Source organism: Urocampus carinirostris, chromosome 15 (genome assembly GCF_059441175.1).
Source record: "Urocampus carinirostris isolate Australia breed hairy pipefish chromosome 15, RoL_Ucar_1.0, whole genome shotgun sequence".
In the NCBI taxonomy this organism is placed as follows: domain Eukaryota; kingdom Metazoa; phylum Chordata; class Actinopteri; order Syngnathiformes; family Syngnathidae; genus Urocampus; species Urocampus carinirostris.
Window position 1 is genome coordinate 3,567,109 of NC_142363.1, and position 16,709 is coordinate 3,583,817.

Consider the following 16,709-nt stretch of genomic DNA (forward strand, 5'->3'; position numbering starts at 1 on the left):
TATACATATATACAGTATATTAGCTCTTTTTGGTGATAGATGATAGGAATGAATGGAGAGGTTTTGTGAAACGATAGTGGGATGTTTGGACGTGTTCTAAGGGATGGGCAGGGCACCTGTATGACATGGCAGGGGTAAACCAGTGAAAGCTGTCGGGACCAGCTGTTGAACAGAAGACTGTGTTGTATCACCCTGACCCAAGTGACACGGCAGCTTTCTTGTGTCCCGTTTCATCTGGAGGGACGAAAGCATGACCAACTTGGGTGCCGAGGTACTTAATTTGTTTGAGTGTTTGAGGGCATTTGGGTTGGCCATGGTCATTTTATTTATTTTTTTGCTACTTTTTTCCTTTTTTCTTTTCTGTATTTTTGTGTCTTTGTTTGTCTTGCTGTCGGTCACCCCTCTTGAGGGATATGACCAGGGTAGATGAATAGATATATATGTACAGTGAAGAAAATAAGTATTTGAACACCCTGCTATTTGCCTTTCTCCAACTTACAAATCATGGAGGCGTCTGAAATTTTCATCGTAGGTGGAGACCTACTGTGAAAGAGATAAACTAAAAAGAAAAATTCAGAAATCACAATGCATGATTTTTTAACAATTTATTTGTGTGATATAGCTGCAAGTAAGTGTTTGAAAATAGATGTTAATGTTTGGTACAGCAGTCTTTGTTTGCTATTACAGAGGTCAAACGTTTCCTGTAGTCTTTCACCAGGTTTGCACACACTACAGGACCTCCTCCACAAAAATCTCCTCTAAATCAGTCAATATTCCCATCGGGCAATATTTTAAGCGAAATGGTCCGCCTAAACGTGTTTCTCTTTTCCATCACTATCATGCAACACCACGTTAGCCTCAGGAAACGAAAGTGACTCTTCTTCGTTTCTTGGAACAGCACTGCTTGACACCCAGGGGCGTGCCCAAGGTGTAATTTTAATAGTTAATATATTTTCACGCGTTAAATTGAAAATTATTACGCAAATCTTTAACGCGACATTTTTCCCAGGCTTAATATATACACATACACAGTGGGACCTCGGTTATCGCGGTTAATGGGGACCAAAACCACCCTCGATAAGTGAAAATCCGCGAAGTAGCGGTGCACCTTAAAAAAAAAAATATATATATATATATATAATATATATATATATTTTTTTTAGACCCAGTTTTTGGGGACTAAAACCACCCGCGAAAAGTGAAAATCTGCAAAGTAGCGACGCCTCTTAAAAAAAAATGCTAAAAAAATAATTATATATATATATATATATATATATATTTTTTTTTTTTTTTTTTTTTAAATTATTATTATTATTATTATTTTATTCTATTATTATTATTTAGACCTGCGAAGCTCTGAACCCGTGAACGTGGAACCACGAAGTAGCGCAGCCCCTTCCAAAAAATTATATATATATATATATATATTTTTTTTTTTATTATTATTTTTGGGATCTGCGAAGCTCTGAACCCTCGAACATGGAACCACGAAGTCGCGACACCCCTTGAAAAATGCTTTTTAAAAAAAAAAAAAAAATGTATTATTTTTTTTTAGGCCCGCGAAGTGTATATATGTATATATATACAGTAATCCCTCAGTTAATGGGGACCAAAACCACCCGCAAAAAGTGAAAATCCGTGAAATAGCGACGCCCTTTCAAAAATGCTTTAAAAATGTTTTATATATATTTATTTTTTTCTTTTTTTTCTTTTATTATTATTATTTTTTGGACCCGCGAAGCTCTGAACCAGCGAACGTCCCACTTATATATATATATATATATATATATATATATATATATATATACATTAATTTTTAGATATTTATTTATAGGCTTATTCTTAAATGTGACAGTATTGGTCCTCCTTAGACTTTGCCTGAATCTTGTGAAGAGTTCTGCCGGAAGTCACTTAAAACATATCATATTTGTAATTTTCTATTTTGGTTACAAACTCAGAAATCCATTTCAATAGTTGCTGACACAATCTTTACGAGTCATCGTGATTCTTCCTCCGCAATCTGGGACGAAACCCACAGACTATTTGTTACACCACATAAACTGCTCAAATGAACCTAAACGCTGCCAAAGCCTGCCACAATTTATTTTTCATTCCCATGAGTCATCAAAAGTTATAGTGTTTTTTTTCTTTCTATAAAAAAACCCCAAAATGTAAAGTTTAAAATATCTAAATAAATAATTACATGAGAAATATGGATTTTAAATAAAATATTGTGATACTGTAAATCGTGTTTTAATCATTTATAAATCATGCATCTGTAATGATGACTTCTAATAAAAATATATTTTTTAAGTATTAAAGAAAAATATTTATTTCATGATGTTATTCATGACTTAAGTTTAAAAAAATTACTCACTTATTCAACCACTATAATTAATAATAGAAATAATTGCTATTTTGATAACTCATCATAATTATAGATTATTGAGGTATATTTTTCTATTTGTTTTAAAATAAATAATTTAGATTTCACCCTATCTGTTAATCAACTGACAAAATAATTAACCAATTAATACGAATTTAATATCATAGTTTATTGCAGCCCTAATCGTGATGTATTGTACACAAGCTTTATCATTGACCAAGCTGCAATTTTCTAGTCGAGTCCTTACAGCATTATGTCGCTGTAATGTGCATAAAATTAACTCTGAAATGTGTTTGTTTATTTTTAAAATAATCTTCCCCTAATGTTTTATATGCTTACCTAAAGAATTTTTCTTTTTAATTTTTCAATATTGAATTTCTAAATGCTTTTATGTAGAAAAAAAAAAAAAAAAAATCTCACATTCAACATTTTTTCACGTAGCAGCAAATATGAAGTTTTCCCCAAAAACGAAATAGCAAATCATACATCACATTAAATACAATATAAAAAGGTGCAGCTAACTTATATTCATAGTGTTTTCCAATCTATTTGTGAATTTACATTGCCATAAAGCAGTGTTTCCATACCGTAAAAAAAGATATTTCAAGGAATATATAAAAATGATTAATTAGAACCAGTTTTGTGTTTTCTAAAAGCTTAAATTATCAAGTTGCTTAAATCAACATTCTAAAGATGTTTTTTTTTTTTATTACTGTGGCTCATAAAAGGTAACAATGGATATTAATTTTGGTTAATAATGTCACGGTTGCCATGGCGCCCAATTGGCCCGCCCGTGTGGCGCCAGCTGGGGCTCATTGACAGATTGGCTTCCCTGCTACTTAAGCTCAGTGCTCTCGCTTTCAATTGTCAGTCCGTCAACGAACCTCTGCCCCGCAAGACTTGGATTTTGACTCGGTCCTGTTCACTGTTGGCATTTCCTGTCCGTTATTGTTCCCGTTTGTTTTTGTCCTGTTTAATATTGGTTTCCAGTTTTGTTCCTGTCTATTTTGGTCCTGTTCATTATTCTCTCCAGTTTTTATTCCCGTCTAGTTTGTACTGTTTTATTTCGATATCCTGTTTCATTATCAATCCTGTCTGTCCCGTCCTGTCCAGTATCAACCCCATCTGTCCCATATCTACTCGGGCGATTGGTGTCGATCTCATCGGCCACTGGCTTCCCATCATTTCACGCCAGACTGCTGCTTAACGTGCATGACTCCCCATTTCCCTTAAAATAAAAGGCTTGCGTGAGAACCGTCACGAGTTTGGGTCTTGATCCTGTTCAGGTTCTTGATGTTGCTGTAATTTGGGATTATTACATTTTTATCCTGTTTTGCAGGTTTTACTATATTTTAATCTTGTTTTTATTCATAGAAAAATGTAAATAAAATTAAAAAATACTTAAAATGAGCAAAGGTTATCTGCCAGTGGAACCCAAAACTATTATTTTTAGTAAAACAAAAAAAAATAGCTAAACTATGAAATAATTTTACTGTTTTTTGTTTTTTTTAATGCAATTTCAAACAACTGTAGCCTAAGTTATTAAATTTACTGTGCTACCTTTTGGGGAGATAAGTACTATATAACAATAAGAAAGTCATCTGTTGCCACATACTGATATGGATGAATGCTAGTGTTAAAATTCAGAACAATGGCATTATTTTTTGCAAAAATATAATCGAGCAATTTTCTGCGGCACAGTAGACAAGGTGTCACAGCACACTAGAGTGCCCCTGCATATTAGTGTGGCCTTGCACCCTTGTTGAAAAACACCAACATAGAGATTAGAAAAAAAATATAAATTTGCAAACAATATTTTGTCCATAATCACTTTTTGCATGATTGTCAATGTCGGCAAACAAGGTTGCTGTTCTTTGAATTTGATACCCTTTAGGGTGGATCTTCTTTTTGTAACCTAGGAGATTTAATATAAGGAAAGGCCTCAAGCAGAATAGATTTGGAATTGGGCATTGTGAGAATTTTCTTTACAGTCCTCTCCTCTTCTTGCGTATTAACAATAATTTATGTATTTTCTCTTTATTTTGGGTGTCTACCAAACTATAAACTTCAGTGATAAAATAGCCCTTTTTTCTCATGATCATTGTCAAACACATAGCTATAAAATTGAGTGTTTTTTGTGGCATATTTGTTACAGTCAACAGTGATGAAGATTTTTTTTTTACATTTCAAATTGTGTACTACATAACATTGTATGGAATCATTTTTTCAAATGACTTATTATTTTGTCTGACCGATCTTGTTCTGCCCATGTCGGCTGTAATTCGGATTGTCTCGATCACTATTTGCAGACAGCAACGTCATCACAGATTACTATTATTGTCTCCTTATTCTACATAGTCTGTTTTGCTCTGAGTAAATAGGTGCTGTGTTGTGTTTGTAAGGTTATGTTATCACTTAAAAAGGTGATTTGCAAATCATTGAAAGGAAAGCAATTGGTTGCGGCGGACAGTTATCTAATGATAATACTAACTGTAATTTGAATACATTTTGCGCTTCTCTAATTGTGATTGCGCTGAAATCAAGTTCTTCTTTGTCTCCATCATGTTTTCCATGCGGTAGCGTAGTCACCAACATATTGAGTAAAGCTTCGACTACAAATGAGTCTGGCTGCACACTGGGTGTAATTAGAAGCTGATTCATTCCAGAACAGCTCACACAAAAGAGATTAACCAAAGAAAACAAAGACTGCCATAAACTGACATATTAATGCTTTCAGTATTCCACTCCAATTGTTTTATACGTGAGCTGGTAATAATACCGATACATTTCTCTGTCCAGGCTGAGCTGCTGACGGGCTCGCCAGTAAATAATGCTGAGGAGGCGAGCAGCGTCGGCCGGGAGCTGCTAAGGCGCGGATGCGGTACAGTTATTATCACCTTGGGATCCCAAGGATGTGTGGTGCTCAAGGCACAAGAGTCCACCTACAAACATGTCCCAGCGAGGCCCGTCACAGCAGTCGACAGCACGGTAAGCATGACGCGTCATTAGGAGCAGAATGTGGGACATCCTTAAGTCAGAACTCACTGCTGCGGACATAACACTTCAGGTTTTCCACAATGCAAGACTGACAGAATGATCATGATGACGACGATTCTGCTTCGTCTTTCTCGCTGTTGTTTTCTACCTCTTCTTCATCTTCTTTGTTGTTTTTTTTTCTTCTTTCTCTTCTTCCTCATGTTGATGTCAAGTCCTGGATGGGAAGAACCATCTAGAATAATCTTTTTCCTCGTTACCAATGCTACAGTGTCAGAGAGTACTTGGGGGTTATTTTTAGGAGAAGCAGTTACCTTAAAGAAATAGGCTATTTTAGCAGAGGCAAGTTGATGCCATGCCGGCGCATCGGTGCAGCGGCTAATGGCTCTTGAGCTACTTTTCTATTAATGTTATTTTGTCTGTTTTGCTTTCTCTTCTGGACACATGCTTGGCCAAATATGCCTACATTCGCCAGGAGGTTTGGGCCGAAGTCTGAATTATGACTTTTTTGGGCAATTTTTTTGCCATCTTTGATGTCCCAAAAGAAATTCAAAGGACAACGAGATCTCTCTGTGTGGCTAATCCACTTACAAAGCGGTGCAGACGGTGTAGCAATCGTGAACAGAAGCAAGGCTACCGTTTGGGCTTTGATGCTAAGCTATGGGAGCTCAATGACAGGACCGCAATAGTGATTTTGGCAACCGCGGAGAAGTACATGATGATGATATTATTATTCCTGTTGTTTGGAGTTACAACCGCACCTGCCATCGTCCAAGACACATGGTCTAATGCAGGGGTCAGGAACCTTTTTGACTGAAAGAAAGAGCCATAAAAGCAAAATATATTAATTTTATTTTGGGAAAGAGCCACACCATTAATATGAGACAAATTTACTAAACTGCTAAACCCGTGCCCTAGACATAAGCTTAGTCTTCAGCACATTTATTTTTGATGATTTGATAAAAATTATGAAAACAGAATAATGCCGGAGCCCGTGTCCCAAAATCAACAAACATACCACTTTAAACTTGTCTCTTTCTTGCAATTACTCAAGATCAGTTAAACTCATTTTGACCCTTTTTTCATACATATTGGTTTCAAAACCAGATGCAAGCAGTTATTTTGTAAAAATGTCACAGCATTCTGCAAACAGGGAGCCTGATGTGCTTACCTTTGGCGCAGACGGCGTAGAGCGAGAGATGGGAGGGAGTGTTTGCACTTTTTGCATAGCTCCACCCATCCCTCCCACTCACCCAATCAAATAACTAAGTTCTCTTCCGGTGTTTTGGCGTATTTATAGTTTGTTTCTGTGGATTCATCAGAAGGTATCTGAATACTGAACACAGATTATATAGTGAGCTTTTATATAAAGGATTCTTTAGCGTTGTACAGCCAAAACGAGTTTTTTTTTGTTTTGTTTTTTGGGTGTGACACCTTGACTGTAAATTGTAGTGAAAAACGTGCCCTATATATTCTCAGTGTTCATTTTAATTCTGTAAAGTGATGGGTCGCGGGGACTCGCATGCTTGAAATCTATGGGTCCCAACAGAGATCTATGGGTCCCCAAAAGTTAGTGTTATCGGGGTTGAAATTTTAAATCGGTGACAAATATATAATATAAATCTATATATTCATTCAGTTTTAATAATCAAATTATTAATTCATTTTTTGCATTAAATTATTGTTGGTAATATACAGATTAAAGGGATAACCACAAACCTGTATTTTTTTCCCTTTTCTCCTTTTATACTTCCTATTTTTCTTAACTTCTTTATACAACATAATTCGTAATATCAATCATCAAAGCAAGTGAGCCGTTTGAGAGCCTGCTCTCTTTAATGAGTTGAGCCAAAAAAGCCGGTTCTCTAAGAAAAGACGGACTTCTTTTCACTACACAACTCGAACGCGTTTTACTTGATTGATTTGCCGTTTCGTGATAGTCGGTGTATACCGGATGGTAACCATAATTGACAAATTTTCCGTTTTTCCGTACAGATTTTCTTGTACGTCGTACACGTCTTACAATGCATAATAAACGTACTTTGTACGGCAAAAACGTACAGGTTGACAGGTATGAATTTGAATTTTTTTTGTGCCGGAATTATTGCCGTTATCATTTTCTGCAATATGTTTCGACTTATTAGGGACACTGAAGAAATTACCAACTTTGTGTTGATTTTTCACCTAATACTAACTTTTTTTCGGAGGCATACTTAACCTTCGCTCAACGACAAGTACCACAACAATGACGAGATTTCGTTGGCCGAGATTGGCGTGCAGACGAAAACTCGAACCGCGAGACCAAAACAACAATGGCGGATCTGCCTGACGAAAAGTTTGGAGTGCAGTAAATCTTTGTTAAAAAAAGTAATCGGGTAATAATGACAATTCTGGGGACGCACGTTGATTTGAGACGATGCGTCCCCAGCAAAAATGTTGCGTCTAGGACGCAGAAACGCGGGCAAACGAGAACACTGTATTCTGCGAAGTACTGCTTTAAAATTTAGCTTTGGTTTGGCTTTGCGTGTATCTGAACAGGATTAATGGCTCAAGTTTTGAACGAGATGGAGAAAATTTGCATGCAATCAAATTTGTCTCTGAGCCACAGGTGCTCATAGAAAGAGCCATATATGGCTCGCGAGCCATAGGTTCCCGACCCCTGCTCTAATGGCAAAATCTTGTGGCAATTACTACAGACTCCAGATAAGTTAAAAGTCTCATCACAGCTGAAACTTGGTCTTTTAAATATAAGATTTCATGCTTCCTTAGCTTTATTTTTAGTTATCTTATTCACGATCACAATCTTAACCTGATTGGTCTTTGTGAAACCTGGTTGAGACCAAATGAGTTTTTACAACTAAATGAGGCCTCCCCCCTAACTATGAGAGCTTTCAGGCAGCACTCTCTTTAAGAAGGGAGGTGTTCTTATTTCTGAAAGTATACGGACATTTACTTCCTGTGCCTCTAAGAGATATAAGGCGTTTGAGGCTCTTGTCATGCGGTCATCCTCCATGTCACCACCAATTTTTGTAGTGATTGTTTATCGCACCCTGTGACGATACTCTGTTTTCTTAGATGCATTCTCGCAACTGTTGTCTGACCTAGCAACCTATGCAGAGAAAATAACAAGTATGAGGTACTTTTACATTCATGTGAATTCCCCACTTAAATTGCTTATTAGTGTTGCATTTCAGTCGGTAAATGATACATTTTAATTAATTAAGTGCTTAAGGGCTATACAAATAAACATGACTTCTTCCTCTCTTTCCTCATCTTAAGGTTCTTCTTTTTCATGGTTTTCCTCTTTCTTGCCTTCTTTCTCATCTTTGTCTTCATGTTTGTCTATATTCTCTTTCTCCTTCTTTGTCCTTTTTCTGTCATCTGTGTCTTTTTGTTAATACCGCTTAACCTTTTCCTTTTCTTTCATCTTTTTTTTCCTTAATTTTATTGTTTCATTCCTTATTTTTTTTTTTTTAATATTCTTTTTTCTTTGTCACTATCTTTTTTGTTTATTTTATGGCAAAACTATGTTACGGGCGTTAGGGCAGCAAGATTTTTTGTTTTGGACCAAGACATTTATTGTACCATAATTGTGATTATTTGTGACTTATCCACTTTTACACTTAGAGTGTATGTAATCAGGACTCCAAATGTCTTACAATGTGACTATTCTATATACATAAATATATATGTACATTATTGTTCAAAATTTTTGGGTCACTTAGAAATGTCCTTATCAAGTTTATTTTTTTTTATTTTTATTTTTTTTATGAAGAACATTTAACTACTCAAAAAAGCTCCTACTTTGTTAATGTCATAAATAACTGTTTTAGTTGAATTGTCTGTTTTTTAATGCAACCTCTATTAAAAGGTGTATAGTGGCTCATTTCTAGCAACCAGCACTCCAGTGTTCTAATTCTATATTGTTTTTGATAATTGTGTTGTAAGGCTCATGGTTGATTAGAAAATCCTTGTGGAATGATATTAGCACAGCTGATAACCGTTTAGCTTGTTAGAAAAGCTATAACTCGACCTTCCTTTGAACTAGTCGAGTAATTGGAGCATCATATGTGTGGGGGATTAAACTTTTTGAATGGGCAAATATGGAGAACCTTTGTGTGGTATTCGACAGTCTATTTCTGTTCTAAGAAATGCTATGAAACTGAAGCTCTCCTACATCAATTTGTACTACTCTCTTCAGAAAACAGCACTAACAGGCCATAACCACAGTAGGCTCAGCCAAGCAAGAAGACAAGTACATTGGAGTCTCTAGTTTGAGAAATAAATGCCATACCATTCCTCAACTAACAGCTTGTTTAAATAATACCTGGAAAACAGCAGTGTCAACATGACTAGGTAACTAAGATGCTGGCTTTCAAGGCAGAGTGGCAAAGGAAAAGCCAAATCTGATTCTGGCCAACCAAAGGAAGATATTAATAAGGGGACATTGGACAGCTTATCCGATAAGAGTGTGACTTTTTCATGGAAAACAAAAAATTGCATTGGTGACCCCAAACTTTTGAACGGTAGTGTACATACAAATATTTGCAATTAGAGAAAGAGGGTCACCTCTTGGCCAAATCACTTCTGGCACTTGAAAAACAAAGAGCTCACTTTTTGGAATGCTCTGTGACCTATGTTGTGTCTCTGCATGCATGTAGACACACATTACTGCCCTTATTATTCACTGTCTACCATTACACCCTCCCTTTGTACCCCCCACGCACTCGTGTGACTCACCTTTTGGGCCTGTGTGCATCAGTCAGCAAAAAGGAGTGCAAACCTAACTGCGGTTAGGCCTGCTGTGGATTCTCCCAATCTCTTACCGCACATGCACACGCTTTCACACAGCCCTTTCTGTTCTTTGATGGGCCCATAACTCAGGGGGCGTTTAACTCCTTTGGACAAAGTAATCCCTCTTCCAGTAAAGGCCTTTACCCGTTTACTGATGTGGAGGCAAATCAAGCGATTTTGTTATCTGGGGTTCTGTTATTTTTCAGTATGCTTGGTAAAAAGTGGGTTTTTGATTAGGATACTCTTTTTTTTAATTCCTATACTCTTTTCTTTTTCGTAATTGCTCGGTAGTGCCTTTGCTAATATGCAGCCCCGTTTCATTAAGGACTGAAGGAATTTTGATGTTTTCTTTAGGCAGTCCTATATGTAAATCTCACCGGAACACCATCAAAAAAAAGTTCCAGCATCATCACCTTGTCCAATGCAGATTTGTGACCCATCGCTGAAGATAACCTTATCCAGTAATCCACAGTCCATGATTGCCTCTCCTTAGCCCATTGCAGTCTTGTTCTTTTGTGTTTAAGCGTCAACGATAGTTTCCTTTTAGCTTTCCTATATGAAAATCCCATTTCCTTTTGCCAATTTTGAACAGTTCTTTCACATACATTGACTCCAACTTCCTCCCATTTCCTTTTCATTTGTCTTGTTGTTCATTTTCCGTTTTAAAGACATATGCCCTTTAGTTGTTCAGATTATTTTTCTTATTTTAGGAAATATTTTTACTTTACTATTTTTTAACTTGTTTTGTATTAAGCAGATACGACACAACACTTTTAGACGAGGCATTTTCAATTTAAAAACTGGATTTACTACATTGTTAACAGTGTCCCAAGCTTACTACTGTTATAGTTTCTTCATCTCAATATATTTTTAACTCTATTCATTCATCCTTCCATACACTATTGAAACTTAGGCATATCATTTGCTTTAATAAAATCTGCAAGGCTGTGCTCATGTCAATATTTGCACAGGATAAAAAAGTACCATAATTCCTTAGTTAAGGTCGTGAATCTGAATATTTCTGTTGTCAAAGCAAATGCCTCCTTTTACAAATTAAAAACAGTCATTCCTCCCTCTGAGCTCCGAGTCTGGGCAGTTTTGTGTCTGAAGTTATGTCTCACACTTACATACAGTACTTGGGTGGCCTCGCACGGTTTCTTATGTACGGCTCCAGGAGGTCCAATTCAAAAGACTAAATAAATGTAGACAACCCCATATAATACAGATGATGCAGCTGCAGCACGGGAATTAAACTAGTCATCCGTTTTTTGTTTGGGTTTTTTTCCCTTGTGGCTGGAAAAGACTGAATGATTCCTTCCTGGAAGTTGCGTCGCTGAGCTGTCATTCCTGCACTGAGCACAGCCTGGGTTAGGATGACACAATGAGAAAACAGCCACAACACCTTTTAATAGAGGACATCTGTACAGAGCAGCTGCTGTGCAGCAAGACAGATGTTGGTCCTTGTCACTGACATTGTGTCTTGTGAAGTGTTTAGAGTAGAGGTAAGATCAGGCCTAAAATATCCAGCCCAACCCTACCCGGCGCGCGGGTATAAAACCCCGAACCCGACTGATAAACTTGAATTGAGGGACCAGGCCCTAAGTAGACCTGAAGCGGCACTTTGGCACCATCCGTGCTTTGACGCCAAAGTGTGTACTTTGACACCAAAGTGTGTGCTTTGACACCAAAGTGCATGCTTCGGCTTAAGAACATGCGGCGCCGAAATGCAGCACCGAGATGCAGCTTCGGGCTTACTTTGGGCTCAGTCCCTCTAATTAAGTGTGCACTTTGGCGCCAGAATACGCACGGCCCCAGAGTGTGCCCAAGTGTGTTACTCATTAAATGTACAGTTACTTCAGAATAATATCACTCAAGTACAAAATTAGTTATCCAAAAAATACTTGAATAAAAGTATTGTTGGTAATATACAGATCAGACCACAAAAGTAAGGGAAAAATAAAATATAACATAACATAAATGTTAAGAGAGAGGAGGTCTTACCTACAGTTTGGAGTAACGTGTTACAAAAGGAACACGTTCCCGTAACACAATGACTTTTCTTGATAACGAGTTCTGTAACGCATTATCAATCACATTTTGTTCCTCGACTGTCGTTACATCACGGTGTGTTACTGCTTTTTTTAAAATAATGAATTTCAAGCTTTTCATTTATTTTCTTTGACAGTTCTACTGTCAAGATAATATACAACGCTCAGTCCGCTAAAATACAATAATCAATAAGAGTGTGGCCGTTCATATGTACCTTAAAAATACCACCGACTATAGTTTCTGTGGTGCTTTCTCAAATAAGAGAACGAGGTCTCGTAATTTCTCCCTCCAGGTATCCAGATATTCTCCCTACTGTTTATACTCACATTTAAGCATTATTTACAACTTTAAAATAAAATAAAACTCAAATCAGTTTATGTGCACATATTTTGTTGTGTGTCACCAGTAGCAAATGGTATGCAGCGCACGGAGTAGGGTGTGGCTTATACAGGAACAACAAAATCAACTGGGCAAACGCGAGTAGAGAATTTTCAGTTAAAGAGTGTCAAATTTTCGTCTTTTTATTTGTAAAACTTCTTTTGCAATACTGTACACCAGTGTTTTGTTTTTTTTTTTTTGTTTTTCATTTTTGAGCCAGGGCATGTTGTTTACATAGGAAAAAGTTTGCGGCACACCACTAACCAAAAATGTTATAAAAGGACACTCAACAGTATGTTTAGTTACAATAATTTATAATACCCCCAGTTTTTACAGCACAGACACTTGACAATGACATAATATGTGTAGAAAATGATTCATAAATGTTTTATTAAATTTTAAAAAGTGACATTGGATAATTTCTCACGGCACACCTGACGATATCTCACGGCACACTAGTGTGTCACGGCAAAGTGGTACACCATGCCAAGAAACAAAAAAAACCTCTTGGACATGCCCCAAACATGGAGATGGAAATCATTGCGTGGATATGGCGTGTTAAGGTAAGTACGTTTTCAAGGTTTAAACATAGCACAAGCCAAGACTAATGAAAGTTTCAACACTTCATAGGTTAGTGTTACTTATTTTAGCGCTTTTAGCAGGGTCGACTCTAATATGAGTATATACAGTAATTTGTAACTATACACACAGGCCGCTTCCCATGACTGCCAAGATTTGAGCAGGATTTATAACCAAAATACAACAGCAACCAGATGATGACGGCGCTGTATTTGAGTCAGATCAGGAGTTATCCTGTTTCATATGGAGGAGTAACCTCCTACTCCCCAAAAACAGCCTGGAGAGGTATGGGTAATGGCAGGCTGTATTTGCCCATGGCACATCGCAGGAAGTGGTGCCAGGCGGTTAAGGGATCCGTGAACCACAAAGTTACTTTAGGAGTAATGTGCTACTTTTGGGTGTCAGTTATCTCTGAGGGGTAACGCATTCACTTTTGGAATCAAGTAACTTGTAACTGTAACTAATTACTTTATTTCAGTAACGCGCCCAACACTGCAGTAAGCGTGAGACAGTCAACTGTCAAGATGTAGCCCGCAAACAGATCAAAGATGCAAACGGGATAATAGGTCCACTTAAGTGTCTGTTTGATCTGGGAAGTTCCTCCCTCATTACTTTTTTGGAAGCTTCCGGACATAGAAGCCACAGTGAGTCAGTGTTGCCCCTTAGTTGGTCTTTGCTCCACCCAGGGTGCCTTTAATTCTCAAAGGTTGTTAGCTTCGGGAGTCTACACCATATGTCTTTGAGAGACGGGAAGTCACATCCCAGGAGGGTGGGAAAAACTGTCGCCAGTGGGATACAATCTCCTATCAGGCAGTAAAATTGTCATATCAGGAGAGATAATTACAAATGCAATTTTTTTATGAACTCTAGTAATAATCGAACTTTGTAGCTATAGTTTGGTAGAACTTTATTGTATACACCAGGCATCAAGAACAGATGGGTCTTTTTTACTTCTTTTTTACTAGGAGATCAAATATGGCCCTTGCAAATCTTATCAGTAGTGCCGCAATTTTAGCATATAGAAAGCCAAAGCAAAGCTAGAAACCAGGGATCAACCGATATGGGTTTTTTAGGTCTGATAAAGAAATAGAAATGTCAACACAACCAATATGACTTAAATTAACTTAAAAAAAAAAGTGCATCGAAATTTCAAAGGTGCTAGCGAATTGAAAAGTGTTGGCACTCCTGTTATGATCTAATCACTTCCACTTTAGCTTGTTTTTTATGCTCTCTCCTAATCACAAACGTATACGCTTGATTGGTGACCAAGTGTTATGATAATAGCTAATATATCAGTCCACACCTGAACGTTCCTCACTAAAACAAGCTAACTACACTTTTTACGCTATCTCTTAATCGCAACCATGTTACATTTCTATCATAGCCACAGGTGTGTCGGGATGAGTTAGCTATTCTGTGTTACTGTTCATGCTTCAGGTGCTCCGCCCCCGGTCCCTTATCAAATAAGAAGGCGTGGGATGGGTAGCAAGGCTGCATCAGCGACGTAATAATCGGCCTGTCGAATAAATAATAATAATAAATTGATCCTTTGCACATGTTCAAACTAACCACGTGATGACACCATGACAGATGTAAATAAACCGTAGTAAACATAGGGCGAGGAAAATAAACGGTAGACAACGACAAAAAAAGAGTTATACTATTCTTTACCATTGGCAATGACTAGTTAAACAAATAGTGTGCAGCTGTCGGATGAGGTGGCTCACCTTGTCCGAAAGCAGAAAGAGCGGTATTAAGAGAAAATGAGTGTAGCATTAGCAGTGCTAGCTACTACAGTCTAACCTCCTGACCTATTCACACATTAAAACACATTTACAGGTATGCCCCACTTCAGTCCACATCATATGTACCACTATATCGTAAATGCAGTCTCCCCATTCACTGGTGCTCGTCTAAAAGTTTATAAAAGTCTGTATGCTTACCAGTTCTTCATAGCTGGTTGGGTTACCGGTACAAATTGCTCACTCACGAGGAGAGGCACCTCATTATCGCAAGGGGTAAGACACTAACTTTAGCTGTTTATGCTAATGTGTTTTATCCAGGGTGCCATTAAATCTTAAATCGATTGTAACCAAAAGCTGCTCAAATCGTTTATTTTGTTTTAGCTACAGTAGCTACATTGAGTGTATTTGGCGTGACTCGTTGTGGCTAATTTCCACTTCTCTGAAGATTCTTACCACCCTCTACCAAAACACATTATACAGACTAAAATTGTGACACTTGTTCTGTCAGAAACGCATCGCTGAGAAGTATAGGGAAAACCACAGTGCGCGTTCAGGTTAAGAGGAGTGACAGGAGTGGTATTTTATCGCTCTTTTAGAAAATGGTCCTCCGAGGCAGAGCAGGCTCTGAGAGACTGCTTTGGACGTACGGACTGGGATGTCCTGCTAGGGTCCAGCAGTGGGAACATTGAGGAGATGGCAAACTGCACTACTGACTACATTAACTTCTGCATGGACAATGTTGTTCCTATAAAGACTGTACGCTGCTATGCCAACAACAAGCCCTGGATCACGAGCGACATCAAGTGCCTTCTGAACCAAAAGAAGAGGGCCTTTAAAAATGGTGATCAGCAGGAGCTAAAACGAGTACAGAAGGAGCTCAAAGTCCAGCTCCGGAAAGGGAAGGAGCAGTACAGGAGGAAGTTGGAGAAAAAGCTGCAGAACAACAACATGAAGGAGGTGTGGGAAGGGATGAAAACAATTACTGGCTGCAGCACCAAGCAGGGTGTGGCTGTGGATATAGGTGTGGGGCGAGTCAACCAGTTGAACAACTTTTTCAACAGGTTTGACCACTCCGCCTCATCCTCACCCCTGAGTACTGCAGCTGTCCTTCCCCCTCCCCCTCTGGACACTAGCATTGAAGACATCCCCCCACTAAAAATAACTGCAGCCCAGGTGTGTGGAGAGCTGAGAAGGCTGCAAACCAGCAAGGCAGCTGGTCCAGATGGAGTATCCCCCCGACTGCTGAAAGCCTGTGCGTCTGAGCTGGGAGACCCTCTACAGCGCATCTTCAACCTGAGCCTTGGACAGGGGAGGGTCCCTCAGCTGTGGAAAACATCCTGCATCATCCCAGTCCCAAAGAAATCAAGACCTGAGGAACTCAACGACTTCTGGCCGGTCGCCCTGACATCACATGTGATGAAAACCATGGAGCGGTTGCTGCTCCACCACCTGAGGCTACAGGTCCGTCACGCCATCGACCCACTGCAATTTGCTTACCAGGAGAAGGTGGGAGTGGAGGATGCTATAGTATACATGTTACACCGATCCCTCTCTCACCTGGATAGGGCTAAGGGGGCTGTGAGGATTACATTTTTGGACTTTCCAGTGCCTTCAATACCATACAGCCTCTGCTACTGAGTAAGAAACTGACAGAGATGGGAGTTAGCTCACACCTTATAGAATGGATTACTGACTACCTGACAGGCAGACCCCAGTATGTGAAACAGGGGGGCTGTACATCGGACACTGTGGTTAGCAGCACAGGATCTCCGCAGGGGGCCGTT

The 16,709-nt window shown here is 38.4% G+C and overlaps 1 protein-coding gene across 5 annotated transcripts in view; it reads left to right on the top strand.

The window, feature by feature from the left end:
* rbks (ribokinase) overlaps positions 1-16,709 on the top strand; it is an 83,854-nt gene that overhangs the window by 53,999 nt on the left and 13,146 nt on the right. For 4 of the 5 annotated variants that reach the window (XM_088353734.1, XM_088353733.1, XM_088353737.1 and 1 more), the window contains exon 8: positions 5,186-5,374. In XM_088353734.1, the coding sequence (XP_088209860.1) occupies positions 5,186-5,374 (189 nt within the window). Of the gene's footprint in view, positions 1-5,185; positions 5,375-10,528; positions 11,210-16,709 lie in introns of those variants that run through there. The other variant, XM_088353736.1, reaches the window with a different exon arrangement.